Source organism: Crocodylus siamensis, chromosome 1 (assembly GCF_052110815.1).
Source record: "Crocodylus siamensis isolate JL-2025a chromosome 1, ASM5211081v1, whole genome shotgun sequence".
Taxonomy (NCBI): domain Eukaryota; kingdom Metazoa; phylum Chordata; order Crocodylia; family Crocodylidae; genus Crocodylus; species Crocodylus siamensis.
This window is the reverse complement of record NC_143395.1, coordinates 44,064,783-44,087,391: the sequence shown is the minus strand read 5'-3', so window position 1 is coordinate 44,087,391 and position 22,609 is coordinate 44,064,783. Positions and strand designations below refer to the sequence as shown.

General features: G+C 39.2%; 1 protein-coding gene across 1 annotated transcript in view; it reads right to left on the bottom strand.

Annotated features, from left to right (window-relative positions):
- Positions 1–10,601: 10,601 nt before the first annotated feature.
- Positions 10,602–22,609, bottom strand: part of LOC149872764 (uncharacterized) — a 34,906-nt gene continuing 22,898 nt past the window's right edge. Inside the window, exon 5 of the mRNA XM_090040133.1 lies at positions 10,602–11,149. Within this exon, the coding sequence (XP_089896259.1) occupies positions 10,997–11,149 (153 nt within the window). The 3' untranslated portion in view covers positions 10,602–10,996. The remainder of the gene's footprint in view (positions 11,150–22,609) is intronic.

Genomic DNA, 22,609 nt, shown 5'->3' with positions numbered 1-22,609 from the left:
TCAGGCAGCACTGGTGATAATTTCTGGTTAGCTAGTGTTTCCATTTATAGCTGTACAAAATTCACAAATAGAACCCCAGCGAGAAGACAGACAGCTGGCCTCAGATAACAATAAATGTTGTTTTGGCATCAAAGTGAATGGTTTGACATGAGTACTGTTGTAACAGGGCACTAGTTATCTGGTCCCCCACAAAATAAACTTGTGCTTAAAGACTGCCTGAAAAGGACATGAAAATTAAGAGCTAAATCTTAGTAGAACTAATTCCTGTATGTAGAACTTACCAACTGAAATGATAGATATGATTAGCTTGTACTATGTGATGTTACAGTAACTCTCAAAAAACCCCAGAGCGACACTTGTAAAAGGACCCCTTCACTGAACTACTGAACTTTCCCAGATACCAGGGTCTAGTGTTAAACTTTCCCTTTATAATGTAATGTTATTGGATGCACATATTCTCTTTTTCTAATAATAGAACATGCTATATTAAACATCTTCTTGACCTTTTGACATGCAAAAATTAAAGCAGAAGTTTGTATCTGTACTACAAGTGTATCTGTATGAAATTCAGGAACAATCCAATAGGTATATATACTACACTTAAAGGCTATTACTTTAGGGAGATGGATTGTGGGCTTTGAATGTTAGTTAACTGTAGAAGAATAACCTGGCTTCAGTTCATGATGATAAAGTCAGGAGTCCAATATTAGAAACTGTGGTGGGAGGGAATTCTCTCTCTGGCTGTGCTGCAGAGTCCAAGGTTTACAACACATCCACTGGTTGCTACATCAACTAGGCCACTGTTAATGTCTTAGAAGAGATTCATGTGCAAGGTTTGCTCTGCAGTTGGCAGTAACTGATAGGGATAGTTCAGATAAAAACAGAGCTCCACCCTTCACCCCTCCTCCCTCCCTCCGCCACCCCCACCCCCAAAAAACCCCCAACACATTACTGCTAGTAGATCAGAGGAGTCTCTTTGCTGACTTTGATCCATATCATAAAAATATAAAATAAAAGGTCCTATATAAAAACTGGTACCATAGGTTCTACATACCTGCTGACAGTATTAAGAAAAGGTCTATCCTAAGAAAGAACAACCTACCACTTCCTGCTGGAACTAAGACCAGAAGCAGATTTATCTCAACATGGTTTTCACATTTTAGAGTTGTAATTCATGTCATTTGGAAGTGACAGTCAAAACTCAGCACAATCCTTCCTGAAGTGCTAGCTTTTTTTATATGAATGGTAGCCACATGATCTTCAAATTGTCAAATGGGAAGACAAGAGTGCAAAAGAGTTAGCTGACAGTGGCCACAAAATTCATTAAAATTCACATTGCTCCTCCTCTGAGGTGTTGTTCGTAACAAAGAATCATTTATTTCAACATCCATTTTTGTCTTATGGTCTCTTTTACCACTCTAGTAGTGCAAGGTAATAGGTGGAGGGAAATATTTAAAAAAAGTTATCAGAGATGGAATATTAGACAAAAATCAAAGTTGTAGACTAAAAAAATTTCCCGCATTCTTTTTTATGGAAAAGTAAAAACCAAAAGGAACAAGTGACACAGAAAGAGGAAAATTATAGAACCTCTTCTCTTTCTGTTAGGAAAGATACTAAAAGTCTATAGCTCAAATCTAGGCTGACTGTCTTAGATATCTGTTTGTATGAAGTGTGTCCTTATAGGAGGGACTAACACAAAACCCATGAACCGCTAATGTCTTCACAATTGGGCTTAAGGAGGATTTAAGTACCAGCTTGTAATATATTGTTGCAAAGCAGATGCATTTCACTGGAAGTCATTAATCTTCCCATGAAGTAGTTCCACAGAAGCAGGCCAAAGTAGCAAGATGCTCCTTATTCTCCAGATTTTCAAATTTGAGCATGCCTAGGCCGAGTGGATTAGAAAATTGTACCATCTGGTTTCTAAAAATTCGTATAGACAATAGAAAAAAATGAAACAGCTCTCTTACTATTGATTTGAAGTTAGAGTCTGAAGAAGTTTAAAGTTAGAGAGAGAAAACAGCATGTCTTGAACAGAAACATTCTGCCCTTGTGCAGCAGAGTAAATCAATGTGCAGCAGTGTAATATAAAGTCCACCCTGGCACCAAGGTTTCTGTTATCACTGCATCCTGGGTATCATGCAGCCATTCCAAAAGAGCACTCAGGAACCTAACATGTAATTTTGGTGAAATTTGGCATCTTCTATCTTGATACCCCTCCAGGCACACTGAATGCCAAAAAAATAATAATAATGTAGCAATTTTTGGTGCTTTCCCAGAGCACAACTGGCATTGTTCCTAGGCTGACTATCAGAGTATGCCCAGCATCAGCTGTATAATATAGATATAGGTATAGGTATAAATAGAGGAACAGGTTGTATTCAGCACATACAAAGTGGAAGCAGACAGAGTCCCTAGCATGTTCAAACATAATGGAGACATGCCTGCAGAAGAAAATATTTTACCTGAAGTGTATGATACACAAGACATGACAAACCTCCCATCTATGCTAAGAAGGGAAAGGACTATGAAATACAAGATATATATGTAGTCTGATGTTATAGCTATAGTAGTGAGGGACATGTTGTTCAGCTACAGAGTATAGCAAGATGTCTGCTGCATGATACCACAGTTTCCATTATGACTGCATCTAGCTGCACCATCATTCACATGACCATAATCAACAAGTACTTTTTCTATCCAAAAGGATCTGATGTCATCTTCAACCACTACTTCTTACTGGTAGAATTTATAATTAAAATAGAAAATAAGAGAACTAAATGAAAAAGCAAGCCTAAATTTTGCTCTACAGACAATAAAGTTAGTAATTATCCTAACCTCTGTGGAAAGTAAGGACAGTAGAGATGGGTTAGCTTCTGTATCTAGTACTAGAGTCTTATGTTCTATCCCAGTACAAAGTAAGCATTAATGAGGGAAGGTCTGATAATAACCTTGTGAGATGAACCATATATTATTCTAGGAGTACATTCTCACTCCCATGCATTCTTTGGATCGGGGCAACACACAGGGGGTGCATGCGGGTGCATGTGCACCTCCTGAATGTGGCACTGCACCCCCTACAAAAAGGCACCAACAACAGTGTTGGTGGTGCCTGCGGGCGATTGCCGCTCACCACCCTGCCTCCAACACTGCTGGTGGCACCTGCAGGCAGTCCATGATCCCCACTGGCCACCGCTGATGCAGCTGGCAGTCGCTGCAGGTGGTCGCTGACCCTTGGTCGGCACTCACCACCTAACGCTGACAGCGCCAGCGGCGTCTGCAGGAGCTCCCCCACTTACTGCCACTATGCTCCCGCCACTCCTGCTGCTGTGCTCCCACCACCACCATGCCCTGCCGGACACCAGAGGCACACATCGTTCATGCTTTGGACTAAGGAAAGTGTTTGAACCATTGTATTCATGAAGTAAAGACATTAATCTGAGGATTTTGTAATCTCCTGTGAGACTGACTTTCATATTCTGTATTCTGGTTTGTAAAGAAGAAACAATATGCTTCCTGGGGTTCCAAATAAAATATATTTTATGGGCTTTTTCTCTACAAGTTATTGCACTGTTTAGAGTGATTTCTTCATACTAGAGTCATGGTGCTTCTGGAAACCATTTATCTTTTTAGAACACAGCACCAAAATGTGAACACATAGCAGGAGGCCAAGAGTATGATAAAAAAAAATTTTGCAATCCTAAAATAGCAGCAATTTATAGGTTACCAATTTAATTGGATATATTTTCTTGCCTGCTTAGTGCTTGGAGAAGAAAATAGGTTAGTACTGTAATGATTTCTGTCTCTCACTGGGCCACATTTTCATTCACACAACTCCTATATATATATATATATATTTCTTAACTATACAAATCCTCAAGATCACAAATACTTTGACATGCAACTGGATTCATGGCTCATACGTGGCATGTACCTGATGCGTACCACCCTGTCTAATCTTCATGGCTTTCTTTTTATCTTCATGTATTGCATGCAGTGTTTGGGGCTCCACATTTTTAAAAAGGCATGGAGAAGTTAGAAAGGGTGCAGAGGCAGGCAACAAAATTGATAGGATGCTTGGAAGACAAGCCATTCAAATAGAGGTTTAAGAAAGTAGGTATGTTCAGCTTGCAGAAAAGGCATTTAAGAGGGGACTTGATAGTAATCTTTAAGTATATGAAGGGCTACCATAAGGAAGAGGGAAAACATCTTTTCTCAGAGAGGCTCTTTGAAGACCAGTGACTTGAGGTTGTGGCAAAATAGGTTTAAAATGGGTATCAGGAAAAATGTCTACACAGTTAGAACAGTGAAGCAGTGGAATAGACTGCCTAGGGAAGCTGTGAAATCTCCATCATTGGAGGTGTTCGAGAAGTTGCATAGGCACATGTGAGGGATGATCTAGGAGTAGTTATGCCTATGCATGGGTATTTTCCATGCTTCTGGGTTTTGCTGGTTGCTGCATGAAGACAGGAAGGATTTTTTTCTCCTTGTTTTGCCACATATATCGGCTGGGGGATGTGGGGGAGAGAATAGAGGGTCACCTTCCTTAGAAGCATTGAGTGTTGGCTGCAGCTAAGGATGGGGATTTTGACTGGAACATGCCAATGATCTTGCTAGGACTTAAACTCAAAGGTTCCCGACTAGAGGGTCTTGCTCTCTGACCCTCTGCTCAGGGTCAGACTGATCACTACGTTTGTGGTTAGGAAGGAATTGTATCCCATGATCAGGCTGATATGGACTGTGGGGAGGGGAGAATCTTTCTCTGTAGGAGGCGGTGTGTCCCTCTTCCTTGGGTCTCTTGCATGTATTTTAACAACCCTTGCAGTAACAGGACATTGGCCACCATTGCCCCCCAGCTTTACCTATGACAGATTAGGGTATGTCCCATGGTTATTTCAGGGTTGAATGTATAGTTTTACTAATAGGTTAGATGATGGATTTATATAGAATGGTTTGGTAGGCATGATCCTACCTCTGGCAGGGGGTTGGATGGTTGGACTAAATTATCTCTGAAGGGCCCTATCAGACCTACTTTTCTACTATTTCTATAGTGGTAAACACGACATTTGCACTCAACAATTAAGTTCCAATCTGAATGGGTTTGCTAATAATTTACAACATATGTTTAAATTATGTGTAACAGCAAAAACATTTAAGTTAAATACAAAAATCATATTAGTAATGGCTCATTTTCAGATGCCTGGTTTCGAAGGAGTTTTATGCTCATTTAAGTAAAATGGCAAATTGAAAGGCTTAAAAAGCCTCCAAAACTCAAATGGGTTTAACCACCATCGGGAGACTGCAGTTCAGGAAGCAATTATAAGTTAATCTCTTTTTTTTTCCACACTAGCAATTATTTCTGTCTCTCCCACACAGTTTGACAAATCAGAAAGCGTCTGTACAGCTATGCCAGTGCACATATTCCAGGGTCACGGGCACATGAATGGAAATGGCAGGACTCCAGACTCTTTCTGTAGCATGTAATTCTCAGTACCTCAGCAGAAATGAAACACACACTGAAGCTACTTCCCCTTATATACTGAGAATGCTTACCTCTCAGCTGACATGGAATCCGAGGGTGGGAAGCTAATCCTTATGAGAGGTCACAATTCACATTCCAGCAGCAGCACCCAGCAGCTGCTGCTGTCGCTCTCTAGTCAATGCTGCTTACTCTGTAAATACTCAGAGGTGGAAGAGATGACAGGCATGGGGAAAGAGGGCAATATTATGTGCAGTACAAATTGCTGCTTCATATACAAGGAACCAAGGCATAAAAGCATGACAGATCATACATACAGTATAAGAGTTTCCTCAGAAGAAGAACGTTCTGAATGCATTAATTCTAGGAAGAATGTTGTAAAGGATATCTATCAAACTACATTGAAGAGACCTTTTAAAGGAGCTACACTTTCTCCAAATGAAGTTGGTGGGAGTCAAAACATTTTATTTTGTTTACTAGAAGTCTTAGAAGTCTCCTAGCAATTGTCCTGAAGTGGGGAAAAGCATATGTTATATCTTACTGTTAAATTCTTTACAGTCTTCTTTACAGTGAATCACATTGTGACTCTAATCCATTTGCCTGACTTTCCTAGGCTGTAAACAGGTGACTCATATGAAGCAGTCCTGATGTCAATGAAAGCATGTTGTACACACTACTACCACAGGGAATATCTCTGAAATCACAAATCCCTATTTTGATAGTTATCACACACCTTGTCCCTTTCACCCATATTACAAAAATATTGGTCTACATGAAGGGCACTCAAACTTTCATACTATAAGCCATATTTAAATATGTATATACATATATGTGTGTGTATGTATATCTGTGTATGTACACACACACACTTATAAAACATACATACAGAAGGAGAGAGGGAGAGGGAGAGAGGGAGTGAGTGAGAAATCAGCTTGCAGCTTAGCTTCCTTCCATGTAAAACAGTATGTGTAAGCTCATACACATGCCTCTGTGGCAACGACAACGATTACTTATGAGGGAAATATATTATTTAACTCATTCTTAAACATTGTTTAATGGAAATTAGCAGCTGGAAGCAAGGAGAAGCCAGCTTTCCACAAACCACCAGCAAGTGCTCCAGAGAGATATACTGGCTCAGTATGAGCATCAATAAGCTAGGCTCTCATTTTTCCAGTTTTATAATTATTCCATTAGTACAATGCCCAATAGTTAGTTATATTGGGCCAATTCCCAGTGTGCTTGTTCTATACTCTTATTGGAGTACTCAAATGAGTGAACACAAACTTAACATGAATAAGGAGAGGCAAGAATATTATAATTTTGCCTTTATTATTTTTGTAGCTTTCCCTGTACTAATAAACATGCTGGTAAATTAATTATCTTTTTCAGCAAATGCTAAACAAGTGCTTAATATGAGTTCCAGGATTCAGACCAATATATTTTGTCCAGTACACATACATTTATGATGCTGTCTAATTATGACTACAATAATAGTCTGCATATGTCCAGTTGTGTTATTCAACCTAACTTGTGTTCACCCCTTAGTAGGAAAATTACTTTTATATGTTCATACCTGCAGCAAAATTTTCCACTCTGCAATCGGAACTTTTTCCTGAGTTCTACATGTTTAATTTGATGTATATAATTTTCCATACATACACACAGATACACATTATATATAATGCAGGAATAGGATCATAAATAGGTGGAGTAGTATCCACTAACAGGTGGATCTAGATCTTGGTGTCTGAGAGGGGCATCCCCAAAATAAAGGTTACAAATCCATATAAACACTTGAATATATATATATATATATATATATATATATATATTTCAACTGCTAGAGCCCCAAACATGCTTTAATGCAAATATTTTGTAACAAATTATCATTTTAGCCTCAAGACTATGGCACCAAAAAAGAGCAAGAACAAAGAGAACCCACACATCCTTTCTATTAACTTGTTTTTGGGAAGAAGCTTGAGCAGGATAGAATAGGATTGTACTTAAGCACCTAACAGGTGGAACAGAATCTGGCCCCAAAAGTCATATTTTTCAGTTTCACAATGCCAACCAAAGTCAGCAACAAGAAGATCACCCAAAAGCTAAATCACTCAAACTAGAAGCTGCCTTTAAGTCTAGGGACAGACTTTCAAAAAGCCTGAGCCTGAACTGATTCAATCTTTGCAGCTTAGTCTAACCTGGCTAGGCTAAACTGGTTTATAATTGTGCAGACATCCCAGACATGAAGGCATGTGCCTACAGGAGCTCAGGCCAAAAGCTGGGTGGGGGAGGCTAGAGCAGCCCTCCCATCCCTTCCACAGCCAGACCCCAGCAGGATGCTTTGATTATCTCAGCAGGGAATTGATAACAGTGTTTATTACCCTGTAACTCAGTGTTTATCACCTCATTAAGAAAACAACAGGGATAGGGACAGAAGTTGGCAACAAGATGATCACCCAAAAGCCAAAGCATTCAAACTAGAAGCTGCCTTTAAGGCTACGGACAGATATTCAAAAAACCTGAGCCTCAATTGATTCAGTCTTTCCAGGTTAGTCTAACCTGGCTAGGCTGAACTGGTTTGAAACTGGACAGACATTCTCTCTGGACTGAGGAAATTCAGACACATACCTGCAGTGGCTCAGGCTAGAAGCCAGCGGGTGATAGAGCAGCCCTCCCTTCCCCTCTGCAGGGAACTTAGCTAAGGGGGCATGGTCAGGCCAGCAGGACTCTCTCATTAAGGAGGTCTGTCTGCACAGTCCCAGGCTTTTCCCTGCTGCCTGCTCAAGGGGTTGGAGTGTTGCTAGCCTGCAGTCCCAGGCTAGCACTCTGAGGCAAGGGGAGGAGGGGGGAGGAGGTACAGTGCATGCATCTGTTGATGATACAGAGTTTGCAATCTCCCTCCCTGCTTCGTCATACTGTCTCCAGCAAACTGACAGGCAAGCAAGCCAGCTGGGGCAAAGCAAATCACCTGATTAGCAAAACAATGGCCTCTCTCCATTCTTAAACAGCTTACCAGCAGACATGTCTATTAGCTCCAAACAGCCCTAATCAGTCACTGTTCTGTCTGCCTGCCCCAGTGAAATTGGAGACACCTCTTGGCATTAGCTAGCATACCACATGCCTAAGGTCCATGGGGCTGGGGCCCTTGCTGTGGGAGATGGAAGGGAGGAAGAGGGGATTTCCTGCTTGAGCAGCGAGGGGGAGGGAGAGAGTAGGGGGGATCCAGGAAGACCCTGCTGTGTCTGCAGTCTCTGCTGGAGCCTTACACATGCAGTATGCTATGATGTAGAGCAGAGTGCCCCGTCCAGCCCAGAGAGCATGCTGGGATGCTGGGGGACTTTGATTTAACTTAAACCAGCAAGGGATCTGAGACAGACATTGCATAAACCAGTTTGACCCAAATCAATTAAGTCTGATACTACAATCAGGTTTATCTCAAATTGGTTTCAGCCTTTTTCAAACTGGTTTATATGCACTGAACATCTGTTGTTACAGGTTTAAACCAGTTTCTGATCACTTAAACCAGTTTATATGTAATGTCTGTCCCTACCCTAAGAATGTAGGTGGAACCAAAGTGTAGTGCAACATACAGTCACACTGCCTCTCAAATATTTTGGAAAGCAATGTTGAAATTGTATATCTAATGAGAAACATAAGTGCATTTTTCTGGATGGAATAGAAAGAGACTATGAAAATCTATAATGCTTACTATATCTCCCATTTCTTTCCTCTTTACATATAAAGCAATATGTATATGTTTCTTATTTATGCAATCCAGTAGGGCATGATTCTATTAAACTACAGTTTAAAGAGTCAAAATTGCATAACTGCACCAGACTGCTAACTATTATAGGTACAGAAAGTCAATTCTTAATAATATTTCTGCGTTGACCTAAGATTATCACTGTAGAAATACAAATTATTTTTTGTCAGGGAGAGTGCTGATGAAAAAATGTCATTTTTTAATTTTATTTTATTCACTGATGTCTATCTTCTCTGATAGAAATTAGAAAGTTTATGCAAATTATATAGTTCTTATCGCAGCACCAACAGATTGTATAGTAATATTCATGTCCCAGAATTAATGAAAATTAGCTCTACACTCAGTTGTCTGATGAATTATCTTCACTTCAATACATAAAATGCAAAATAATTAGAAATCTGTGATGGAACTGTCTGGATATTTGAGAGAGATCCCCATAGCATAAATTTTCAAAGTGATTCTAAGTTTTCAAAATAAAAAAAACAACACACTTACTGAGGACAATTGCTAAAAACATGATAGCAATACTATTTAAGAACCTTCCTAATATCTTTCAAGACATTTGCAATGAACTATCAGGTGATAATCCATATATCTGAATAGAGAATAAGAATCTGTCATGTCACTTCTATTACTTTTACACAGTACAAGACCCTTTTTATAGTTATAATGGTCGCCAGCCAAACAGCCCTAATATGTACAGGGAATGGGACACCATGTATCCTACTCTAATAGAGGAGGACTCTACCCTTTGAAGTAATGGAGGCTTCCATATTAGATTCAATATCATATGCTCATGCCATCATCTTCCTTCACAGTAGGGTACTGTGGCATACCTAAATTCTAGTCTATACTTTGCATAGATTATAATTAGTTTGAAAAGAGGATTATTTTTAAGTGCTTAAAACAACATAGAAGATACTAGGTCTTGCTCAAGATAAAAATCTTTATGCTTACTTATACATATTTTAATGTATTTCCTGAACACACATGCTAAAATAAAAGCTATGTTGGAGTGTGCTTATATTCAAACCAATGAGAGAAAGCCATCTTAATCCAAAGAGTCCATTTGGGTATGGGAGGTTGTTTCTGTTTCTGCCTTCAGTTAATGGCTACAGAAGAGGCCTTTCTGAAATTGTGTCTAAAAGCACACAGATTTACAAATTCTATGCTTATATGTGAATTATAAAAAACATACAGTCAAGGAAACTTGTCCTTTAATTCTCTGGACAGTCTTGATTATATTTAATTACAAAGAAGAACACCATTCATTAGGAAGAAGAGCATATTTTATTCAGATAGAAAAGCAAAATAAAATGGAACAATACAAAGGAAACTGTAGGTAAAATGGAGGGCGTCCACAGAGCTGAAATAAGGGAAGGAAGTTAAAAAAAAACTATACATTTGCTTTCACCATAGTTTGAAATAGATTGCATTACTCTATGAAAAAAAATGTATTCTCTTCATGGCATTGAGTTGTAGAATGCACTTAAAGGGAATATTTGAAACACTTGACCGATGACATTCACATAACCTTATTCAGAACATTACATTGTGAGCACATTAGTTCCAACTGACATAAAATTCAAGGCAAATCAAGGCTTTCTTTCACTCGTTTTTTTTCCCAGTAAATTCAACCCCTGTATAATGGTCTCAACTATGAATAAGGCATAGTGGTTTCAGTACTACATTAAAAGTAACAATACAAACAGTGAAAAAATAATACCATGAACATCTTCTAAAAGAGTGGTTTATTATGGAGGGTAAAAAGCATTATTCACACGGTCTGAGTACATCTGACTTTCTGCAGAGTCAGTCTCCTCAGGTTCAAAGTCTTCTGGATCTTGTATTAACTGGTCATTATCCTCATCTGAAGTAGAAGGACGTGTTAGGATGATTCGAGGTATCTTGGATAAAATATGAGGGATTGCAGAGAAAAAGGAAGGGGTGAATTCAGAAATGGGAAAGCACAAGAGAAAGATGTGATGAATGCAGAGAGAACACAGTCTATAAATAGAAATATGCAAAGAATATCACAACAGATATCTGGCTGATGAAGTGTGTTATACTGCTAATCTTGCGTTGTTTGTGAAAGCAACAATTAAAAATAACATTTTTCTAAATATCTATTTTTTAAAGATCCTCATTTCAGAAGCCAATAAATATTGGCAGGTATGAACAATCCATTTAGCATTTACATTTATGTTACCATTTACTAATTCCATGCAATTGAAATAAGGAAATGAATTTCTGTGGACTTTAAAGTTTCCACTAGCCACACTGGAAACAAAAGTAATAATTTGAGTTATCATGAAGAAATTTGTATGTCCTCATAAAAAGTCTTCACTCTGACACATTAGTGATAGGGCTTTCAAGATGTATAGTTTTTTTATTTGGATGTTGGCATTAGAATATTTTCTTTTAAAAATACATTAAGGAAAAAGATCATTTTAAATGCAATCAGTCAATCAGTTAATAATATACTATCTTTAGTAGTAGACATGTTTTGGCAAAAAACTTACATAACCTATGTGCTTTGAGAATTGTATGGGATTTAATGGTATTTATTAATCAATTGTTCACTGTTAATTTATCAATAGGATACTTCATATAATAGAATTATGTAGCTGTATACATTTTTGAGGTTTAAAAATAATATGGACATGCAGATTTTTTTCTTTCCAAGAAAGTTGTTTAAATTTTTAGACTGACTACTGATAGAAGAAAAATACTTTCTCTGCCATAGAATTAGAGTTGTGTTATGATGAAGTAAAAATTTCTAAATACTTCATAAGAATAGCAATTTTTGGTTTCTATTTTGGGAGTACACATTTATAATGCCTTTATTATTTTACTTGTTCCAAATCGTTAGTTTTGTACATATATTTCCTTTAGAAACTGCAACTTAGTTTTCAGGTTTTGGAAGTAGGTTCCTCACCCCCACTACTCCCCACCCCACCCCCAACTTATGGTTTTCCTTTTTTTCTTTTGCTTGGGTTTATAAAGCTATGGTGCTATGAATTTTAAAATAAACAGTATTTAATGGATATCTTAGTCAAACTGACACAGACTTCTCAGAAGACTGGCTTCATTCATTGCACCCCTGACAAAATATTCATGCTTTCTACATATATAAAAGTATTGTGCATCCAAGCACAGAAACCATACCTCAAAGCTAAGCGTTGGCAAAAATGGTGCAAATCTTAAATCTTGTCTAAAACTCAGGTTGCTTTGCTCTGCACCTGATACCCACCCAACATGTATGTGAACCAAAATGTTTGAGTATGTGGATATTCTCTCTTAGAGCTCACAGGTGAAATCCAAGCTTAATTGACTTCAGTGACAACCCACCAAGGTTAGAATTCCCTCCAGTGGCCTGTCCAAACTCATAAAGAAATTTCCTATTACATTTCAGTAAGTCACTTAAGTTCTTTGAACTTTGATTACTCCCTTCTTGAAAATGTACATGTTCACACACGCGCACACACACGGACACCCTGTGGCTACAGAAGAAATACAAGTAATTATCTTCTTCAGGTTGAATTATCAATTCTACCTGCAGCCCAAGTTAAGAAGATATGTCTACCCAGCTCCTTTCTTCTTACTTGAACAATTTTTGCTTGTTTCTCTAGTCCCAGAACCAGCATCCCATGCCGTGGTGGAAGTAGTCAGCTTTAACAGAGTTTGGGAGGCCGAGTCTCCATTGCACCTTGATATCTGCACAGCTGAACAGTAGTACATCTCAATGATAAAATGAGGCTTAAACAAGAATTGAGCCAGGGGCAGATCTGGGGGTGTGAACCAGCAGACTTTCACCCTCCCTTTATTCCTGGCCCACCCAAAGTTTAAAACCAACTGCCTGGCAGTGGCAGCAGGATTTCTAGTCAGGCGGTGCTGAAGGAATCACTTGACTTCATGGTTCATTAAAATCTGCCCGAATCCTCTTAACTCTTTATTCCACAAGTGTTCGTGACTCTCTCTCCTTTTTAATAGTCTTAATGTTCCACCAATAAAGTTAGCCTTTCTTCTGCAATTCTGCTGTCTATTGGCTGCTCCTGGTAATGAAGCTCCTAAATCACTGCCCTGCAGATTGTAACATGTTTCAAAGAAGCTCTATGTGTTTTTGCTTCACTTTAAATGGAATAATACAGCCCTAGGCCCCTAGCATATTAGTAAAGTTTCTAGTTTATTTTTAACTGGAGAAAAAATTGTGCTGTTTCAAATGTGATGATGCATCGCACTACCTGCACCCCCCTTTTCAAAATTCTAATCCACCCATGGTTTGAGCACTCATTTATGACAACATAAATCTATAGCACTCCTCCTCAAACTTTCTTAGTGGTACATTTATTAAGAGCTAATATTGTGTGACACTTCAGTATACTCAGTGCACTCTTGCAAGGATTTCAAGGCACCTGAGGGTGTTGTGGCACCCTGGTTGAGAATCACTGCTCCAGAGGTTCAGCACATACCCTGCAGCTTGAAAAATAGTATTTTGGAGTGACTGTTTTGAAGTCACTGGAATTATACCTGTGGAAACTGATTTCAGAAAAAGGAAACACTCAAGCTATGCTTTTTGTATCCTGGTGCTTTTGGCATAAGTCCCAGAAGCCATAAACCTAATTTCCTTGTAAAACTCAAAGTTTTTCCCTAGCCATGGTAGCTTCTCATAATCTTTGTACAGTTATCTCTTAGCAACCCAAGTCTCTCCATCCATGACTTCTTGTTCTTCAAGTTTCCCATCTGACCCTTATTTTTCGTGTTGTCTTCCTCTCATTTTCCAACTGAGCTTTTCTCGCCATTTTCTGCATTCCAGACCTTTATTCTATTGTAAATTAAAAGCAATTACTTCCAAACTATATGTTTTGTAAGTCAAGGATGCACTTTCTTACCTTCATTGGTTTTAAATGTCTATGCTCAACTTAACTGACGTATGCTCATCAGTTTATTTATGTATTATACTAGTTGATTTCTGAGGTTGTCTTTAATATGCATATTGTAATATACATTTCCCTCTACCTCCTGACGGGTTATCTCTAGGGCTCTGCACCATTTCATTTTCTTCTAAAATTCTAAGCCTTATTCACTTCTTCTATAGTCCTGAAATTATTACATTAACAACAAAACCAATAAATCCCAAGCCATAAAATGCATAAAACATAGTTTAGAACTACAGCATATATCAGATTCAATATTTGCTTTTTATCCAAAAAACTATTTCTATGCCATTCCAAATCAAATATTAGCCTCTTTTACAAGTTATATAGAGGAATCACCCTGCCTAAAGCCAATAAACTTGTTTTATGACTTACTTTCCAATGTCAACTTGAACAAGGAAAAAAAAGTGAATAGCATTTTTTATAGTTGCTTCTACTAAGTTTTCACTCTGAATTAGTTTTACACTTCACTTCCACAACATAGAGAGCTTTTTTCCCTTACTTCATATTTAAATTATACACATCATGTTAAATTAAATTATATGTCACATTAAATTATATACATCAATATCTAAAAGAGTCATCTTGTTGTTAGTTTGTATTACAATTCTAAGAAATAAAATACACCCCCCAACTCCTTCCTCTCTCACCCCACTTTTCCCACAGGTATGTCCCCTAGTGAAACTTCTGTAGCTGATGACTCTAAGCAGGAGTGAGTTCTTGAAGTCCTAGTGCGATTTAAATCCATAGCAAATTACCACCAACTTCAACAGGGCCAAGATTTCATCCCCCACCCTACCAATCCTGCTTCCTTCTCATTTTCTCCTCTTCCCATCATCTCATATCACATGACTGTCATATTGACTGCCTTTTCAGAAGAATATATGCAGCCACTGCCTGCCAATGCTTCAGCTATTCTTTTGTGGACTGAGCAGAGATGTGGACAAATCGGAGACATTCCAGCAGAGGGAAGTGAAAATGGTTTGGGGACTGGGGAACAGGACTTATGAGCAGGGATCCTGATCTTCTCTGACAGAAAAAATATGTATAGGTATATGTATTAGTGGCATTTCATTTTAATCACATAAAAATGTGGATTTTAGGTTACTTTTTTAACCCAAAAATTGGGTGTGGTTTTTTTTAATCACAGAAAACCAGGATCTATAGTTATGAGGACAGGCTGAAGAACTAGGCTTATTTAGTCTAGAGAAAAGAAGACTGAGAAGGGATTTAAGAGCAGCCTTCAGCTAACCAAAGGCAAGGTTTAAAAGAGGATGAAGGTAAATGTTCTCAGTGGTGACAAATGACAAAACAAGGAGCAATGGTCTCAAGTTGCAGCAAAAGGAGCTTAGGTTAGATATTAGGAAGAATTTTCTCACTAGGAGGATAGTAAAACACTGAAACAGGTTACCCAGAGAGGTGGTAGAAGTTCCATCCTTGGAGGGGTTTAAAAACCCAGCTACACAAAGCTTTGACTGGGATGATCTAGTTGGGGCTGGCCCTGCTTTGACCTCCTGAGATCCCTACAAACCCTAACTTTCTATGATTCTAAGGAGCAGGTTAAGAGAGTGAGAAGAGAGAAAAGGTGGGAACTTTCAATACCCAATTCAAATAAACTAATTTGTAACAATATGTTAGGAAAAACCTACATTAATTTAAAGCAATATATCAAATAATACCTTTTAATAAAAACTTGTTTAAAGTGTAAATTAATTCCCTTACCTCTATCACTACCAATCCTATAATACTGTTATTATCTGTATACCTCAACAAGGGACATAGATACATAGATGCTAGGCAGGAAAGAGAGTGCTGGAGTCAGATGACCCCAGCCAGATGTCTATCCAGCCTTCTCTTAAAGACCCCCAAGGTAGGAGAGAGCACCACCTCCTTTGGAAGCCCATTCCAAATTTTGGCCACCCTTACCATGAAGAAGTTTTTCCTGATGTCTAGCCTAAATCTGCTCTCTGTCAGTTTGTGACCATTGTTCCTTGTTACCCCAAGAGGCACCGTGGTGAACAGAACCTTGCTGCATTCCCCTAATGAATTTGTAGGAGGCCACAAGATCACCTCTTAGCTTTTTCTTGTGGAGGCTGAAGAGGTCCAGGTCCCTCAGTCTCTCCTCATAGGGCTCGTCCTGTAAACCCCTAACGATACAAGTGACCCTCCTCTGGACCCTCTCGAGTCTATCAATGTCCTTCTTGAAGTACAGCACCCAAAACTGAATGAAATACTCCACCTGCAGTCTGACCAATGCCGTATAGAGGGGAAGTGTCACCTCCTTGGATCTATTTCTCATGTATCTGCTGACGCAGGATAAAGTGTGGTTAGCTTTGCTGATGATTTCATCACACTGACGACTCATGTTCATTTTGGAGTCCACTGTGACTCTGAGATCCCTTTCCGCTTCTGTACTGCTGAGAGGGTCACTTCCCAGCCAGTAGGTGTGCTGGATATTTTTGCAACCTAGATGCAGCACTCTGCATTTGTCCTTGTTGTACTGCATCCTATTGTGTACTGCCCGCTTTTCCAACCTGTCCAGGTTTGCCTGCAATCTTTTCCTACCCTCCAGAGTGTGCACTTCACCCCACAATTTAGTATCATCTGCAAACTTAGAGTACACTTCACACCTAGATCCAAGTCACTGATGAAGATATTGAAGAGTACAGGTCCAAGGACCAAACCCTGAGGGACCCCACTACCCACATCCTTCCAGGTTGATACTGACCCGTCTACTACCACTCTCTGGGTGCGAACGCTAAGCCAATTTGCCACCCACCGGATCGTGTAAACATCTATGTCGCAGCCTCTTAATTTATTTATGAAAATGAGATGAGATACATGTCTTGGAAAGAATTGTTTTAAATAGGACCAAACGCCCAACCATGTATGTGAAATATTATCACTACTTTTTAGGTTCATATCTAAATTAATGCTGTTTTCTTATCATCAGTGATAAAAGCAATGCTGTTTACATCGTAAAAGACAAAGATCCACATCAAATTCCTCACTCAAGGTTAAAACCATGCTTGTGTGTGTGCGCGTGCGCACACACACACACATTTCCGTATAGTAGCAAAAGTTTTTTAATTAATTAATTAATTTTAAATTAATGCCATATAAATTAAATTCATTTTTTCTGACTGAGTAAGGAAGGTCATTTTTACCTTCCTTAGTCAGAAAATTAATCACACATTGCTATAGTTTTAAATGAGATTTTACCTCAAAAGAGTCTAAAATATACAACAACAGTACCAGTGGCTGTGTTTATCAAACTTGCCATGACTTAGTTAACACTGGCAACTGCTGGCTTTTAAATTGGTGCAATAAAGTGATAGCTGAGTAAAGACAATGGAAAATAGAAGTCTTCTACCTTTGTGAAAATGTAGTTAACACAAAGATGGAAGAAAGAACCAATCAAGTTTCAAACCCTCATAATTCAAAAGTAGCTTCACCTATCAGGTAAAGGAGCTTCCACAACAGTGGATGTGACATGAAAAGGTAGTAACATATAAATTAGACATACATTTTGTTTCATATTTTTAAAAATCTCAGCCAGAATTATATGCACAAAGCGTATATGAAATCCCATGCAATACAGCTTCTCCATCTACATTTGAGTTTTAAAGTCCCCAAGTGAAATATTCTCCATAACATTTGTCTTAAACATACTCCTTTCAGCTTACTCTAGACAATCCCTGAATGTTTCACTTTACCATCATGCAAAAATATCTGCTTTTTACCAGTAGCATAACATGAGGTGGGTGAGCAGGGCATGTGCCCCAGATGCTGTGTAAGGGGAGGAGTGCCATAATGATGGGGAGAAGGTGCCTCCTGTCCTACTCTCTGCCTGCATGGAGGGCTACAGGAAGCAGTCAGTGCAGGCAGCGTGTCATAAAGTGCAAGGCATTCTGTAAGTCATAGTTTTGTAGAGTGGCACTGGAGTTTACTGTTACTGGAGGGAAAACTGACCCACAGTTTGCCATTAAAATGAGCATTTTTTTTTCCTTCCCAACATGGCAATGACTGACACTACAGAGCTGTAATTCCCAGAACACCTGGTACTTCATGACACACTGCCCAGCTGGTTGCTGCTGCTCCTATGCCCTGCCTTGTCCAGAAGTCAGAAGATACAGGCTAGAAGAAGGTGAGGAGGAAGAGGAGGTGGAGAGAGGACTGTACCAGGTATATTCTTCAGACATTACACCTGTTTTCACTGTCTTCCTCTGAAATAAAGGGCCTTGACCATAGTCCGTTAACTGCATAGAGAGGAAATATCTCAAGATAACATTACAATTAAAACATATATTCATTACACCCAGGGAAACTAAATACTGAAATGAGACAAACAGGTAATGTGTTAGATAAGAATAAAATAAAACAGTGGCTGCTATGGCCACACTTGAACTAATCTTAAAATGCTGATGTCTGTGAAAGTAAGGTTAAAAATTCCTCCTTTCACTACCACTGTAGTATTTTCCCTTTGGTCTTTTTTGTCCCCTGTTTTTCTTCAGCCTCCCTTCCCTGCTTTACCTTTTGTTTTTCTAATTTCTACCCTTTTGCATTTTCACTGACATCCCATCACATTTTTACCTTCTCATTCCTGCTTTCCTGATCTCCAGCTATTCCCTTTTTCACATGCAGCTGATCTCCAACTATGTCCTCTTTTCCACCTTCTATTTTATCACTGTTGTCTCCCTCTGAACTCCCCCTTCCCCCCACCCTTTACCTTTTGTCTTGCTTATCTCTACCTATTTACATTTTCACTGACATCCTACCACACTTTTAGCTTCTCTCATTCCTTGGAGCCTCAGACCAGCAGAGACTCCCTATGCCTGACAAAGGGTGAGTGCACCCAAAAGCTTGCTAAGAACTTTTTTCCAACTACTCAGTTGGTCTAATAAAAGATCTCACATCTAACCAAAGAGCCTTGCCTTCCTTTGTCCTCTTGAATTCCTGCTGTCCTTTGTACTTAAAATACTTCAAATCAACTTCAGATCTGAGAGAATAAAGTACAAACCATCCCTCTGTCTTTTGGGAATTGACTTTCAAGCTCATGTATCATATTTGTTTGAGACTTATGGTAATTGTTATGTTGATGCCCAGGCAAAAATGATATAAACACATATAGGTTCCCTTATCTCATGGTATTCACAGTCCCCTTTAGCCACAGCAGCTTTAAGCTACAAGAATACAAACAAGTTGCCATTTAGTGTGAACAGTGGGTCATCTACCCTTCAGTAACTGTCCATGAGCATACTCTTACTACATGATTAATTCAAAGTAGCTTGCCCTTCAGGAAAAACAGAATAGCTACATTGCATTTACATGGGGTAAGAACATGCATACAAGACTGTTAACACAGAATAGTTGATATGTTCTCACAGTGGTAGTCCATGTACTGTGCCCTTAGATATTGTTCAAGCTGCTGATGAATTACCTTCACCTTATTTCTATTATCTTCTAAGGTATTCCTTGATAAGTATTTGTTTGATGTGTTACCACCATATTTCAATCTATTTCATTATGAAAACAGATGCTGAAGAAAAAGATTGATGTTGATATGGAAAGGAATGGAAAATGGAAAATCCAATATGAATTTGTCAGAAAATGATCATGTCAAAGTAATGCAATTGCATAATATCACTCTGTGATAAGATAACCAGCTTCATAAGGGCAATGCTATGAACTCCATTTACCTAAACCTAAGCAAACTTTTGATATTCTGCCACATGGGAAATTATGGGCCAAATTGAAGAGTGTTCATTTGTGGGAGGCTTGTTATAGCTAAAACCAGTCACAAACCACTGATAACAATAGCCAAAAGGGGCTACCAGAAACATATCCCAGAATGTGGAGGCTTTTCTTTTAGCTGCAATTGTTTGATTTAAATATAGAATACACACGAGGAAAACATTTGGTCATAGCAGATACACTATCCAGAGCCTACAACAATAGAGGTGGTGACCGAGTTCCAGAGTCAGATATAGTACATATTAATCTGATCAAAAGAACAATTCCTATGTCAGATAAAGAGGGGCAGTCATTGCAAAACCTACTGCTCAAGATGGTATATACTAAAAAGTGATGTTAGCTGTCTGTGCTGGGTAGCAGGGCTGTGCAAAGCTTCGGTCCCTGATTCAATCTGGTGGAGATTTGGCCCAATTCAGTGGCCAAATCTCCAAATCTGAATCAAACAGGAGCTCCCTATAATCTCTCTGAATTGAATCAGAACCCTCTGAATCAATTCAGAAAAATTTGGCGATTTGGATATAGACACCGCTTTATATGTTTTTTCTACATACCTCTAGGTAGCAGACAGCTCGTGAATGCTGCGATGCTGGGGTACATGGAGTGTCCCACAGAAGTGTGGAGGGCTCCCCAGTGTACTTGGCAGCAGACCAAGAAGTGGACCAGAAGCACTTCCAGTCCACTCCCGGGTCCACTGGAGAACATGCAGGGAGGCCCCCCTGCATCCCTCCAGCTCAGTGACTGGTGCCTCCTGGGTCCCCCCCATGGCCAATCACCAAGCCAGCAGGGGATATGGGGGGGCCCCAGTGTGCTTCCGGTCCACTTCTGGGTTCACCGCCAAGCACACAGGGGCTCCCTCCCCACACTCCTGTGAGACACACCATCCACCCCAGCATTGCAGCATTCACAAGCTGCACTGGTACCTGGAGGTATGTAGAAAAAATATTTAAAGCTGTGTCTATGGCCTAATCACTGATTCTCTAAATCAGCAATGAATCTTCAGATTTGGATTCAGCCAAATAGAATTGGGGACAGTGATCCGAATCAACTAATCAAATTGCTGTCCCTGATTCAAGCCGAATCTGAATCTGAACTGAATAGGGCCCATTTCACACACCCCTACTGGGTAGCTAGGGAAACATATACCAAGCCCCTGCTACTCATTCACAGGTGTGCTTTCAGTATTGGATGTAATTTTGTTCAGTGGCTCAAGACTTACTGTTCCAAAGGTGTTACAGAAAGACATGTTAAGCAGAATAATTAATAGACATTTAGACACTGAGAAGTATAAAAGAAGAACAGGGAGGCTATATATTGGCCTAATGTGAATGGAGATATAGAAGAAGCTATAGGCCTTGCTAGAGCATTGATACACACACACACACACACACACACACACACACACACTGCTCACACAAAGATTTTGCTAAGGCACTGGCCAGATCAGTGAACCTGACTGATGCATGAACTCCTTACATAAGCAAACCTTGTCAACTCCTGTCAGGAGATGGGAGATGGAAATAGCTGTACAAGGTATGGAATAGATTCCAGTATTTGGATGATAAGGCTGGAATGGGAACATCCAGATCAGAATGTGAAACAAGCCCATGGTATAGGACAGCTTCAGATGTTCAAAATATTGGTGGAATGTAATTTGTTTTATGACTGTATAAAAGGCGGATTAGAAATTATGGGAATTTAGTATTGGCCAAGGGGAGCCTACATAGTGTTGTGCCAATTCTTTGCCATGGGCATACTTTTGTTAACACACTTGTAATCTGACAGAAAAAGTGTTAGGGCCAGGCCTTGCAGACAATGAACCTGGCTGAGCCTTTATCACTGAACCAAGTCTGTGCTTGTTCTTTAAGACAAGACTGGTGTTGGGATCTCTTGACTGCAACTTTAGCCAATAATACAGTCCCTGAAAATTCAACACTGACAACACATCAATAACATGCAACAAGGACAGTAGCAACAACACCAGTGACCACAACCACTGATTTTCTAAATGGCAAACTACAAGAGTTAATGTTACACAACATGTCAGAAATACAGCTCAATCCAGAAAAAAAGATCCAGTGAGGTTAGTCACAAAACAGACATTAGCTCCTTGGTATCAAATTGATATTGACCTATTCGTGTTCATTTATTAGTGGTAGACTACTAGTCCCACACCCAGAATTGCACTGCTGGAAAAAGGAACAGCAAGTCATGTCATGTCAAAGAATATCAGTTTTTGCCAGACATAGGATCTCTGAAATAGCAAGAACAGATAATGGCCTTCAGTTTAACTGGTTTGATTTTCAAAGGTTCACACATAAATATGGGTGTCAACTACAACTTCTGGTCACAATCCAATAGGATAGTGAAAAATGCTCCATAATTTCCCATGTGGCAAAATATGAAAAGTTTGCTTATGTTTAAATAAATGGAGTTCACAGCATTGCCCTTACGCAGGAAGTTGGTCACAGAGTGATATTATGCAATTATTTTACTTTGACACTTTAGAAACTTAAAAAAAGTAAAAGATTCAAACACTGATCTATACCTAGCACTCCCAAATTATAGAGTAGCATGCATGAAACATGGCTTGTCTCCAGCAGAAATCCTGTTTGATAGGAAAAGCAATACCAGGTTGCCTATTCTAGTGGGCAATGAGGAAAAGAAAGATCATCACAG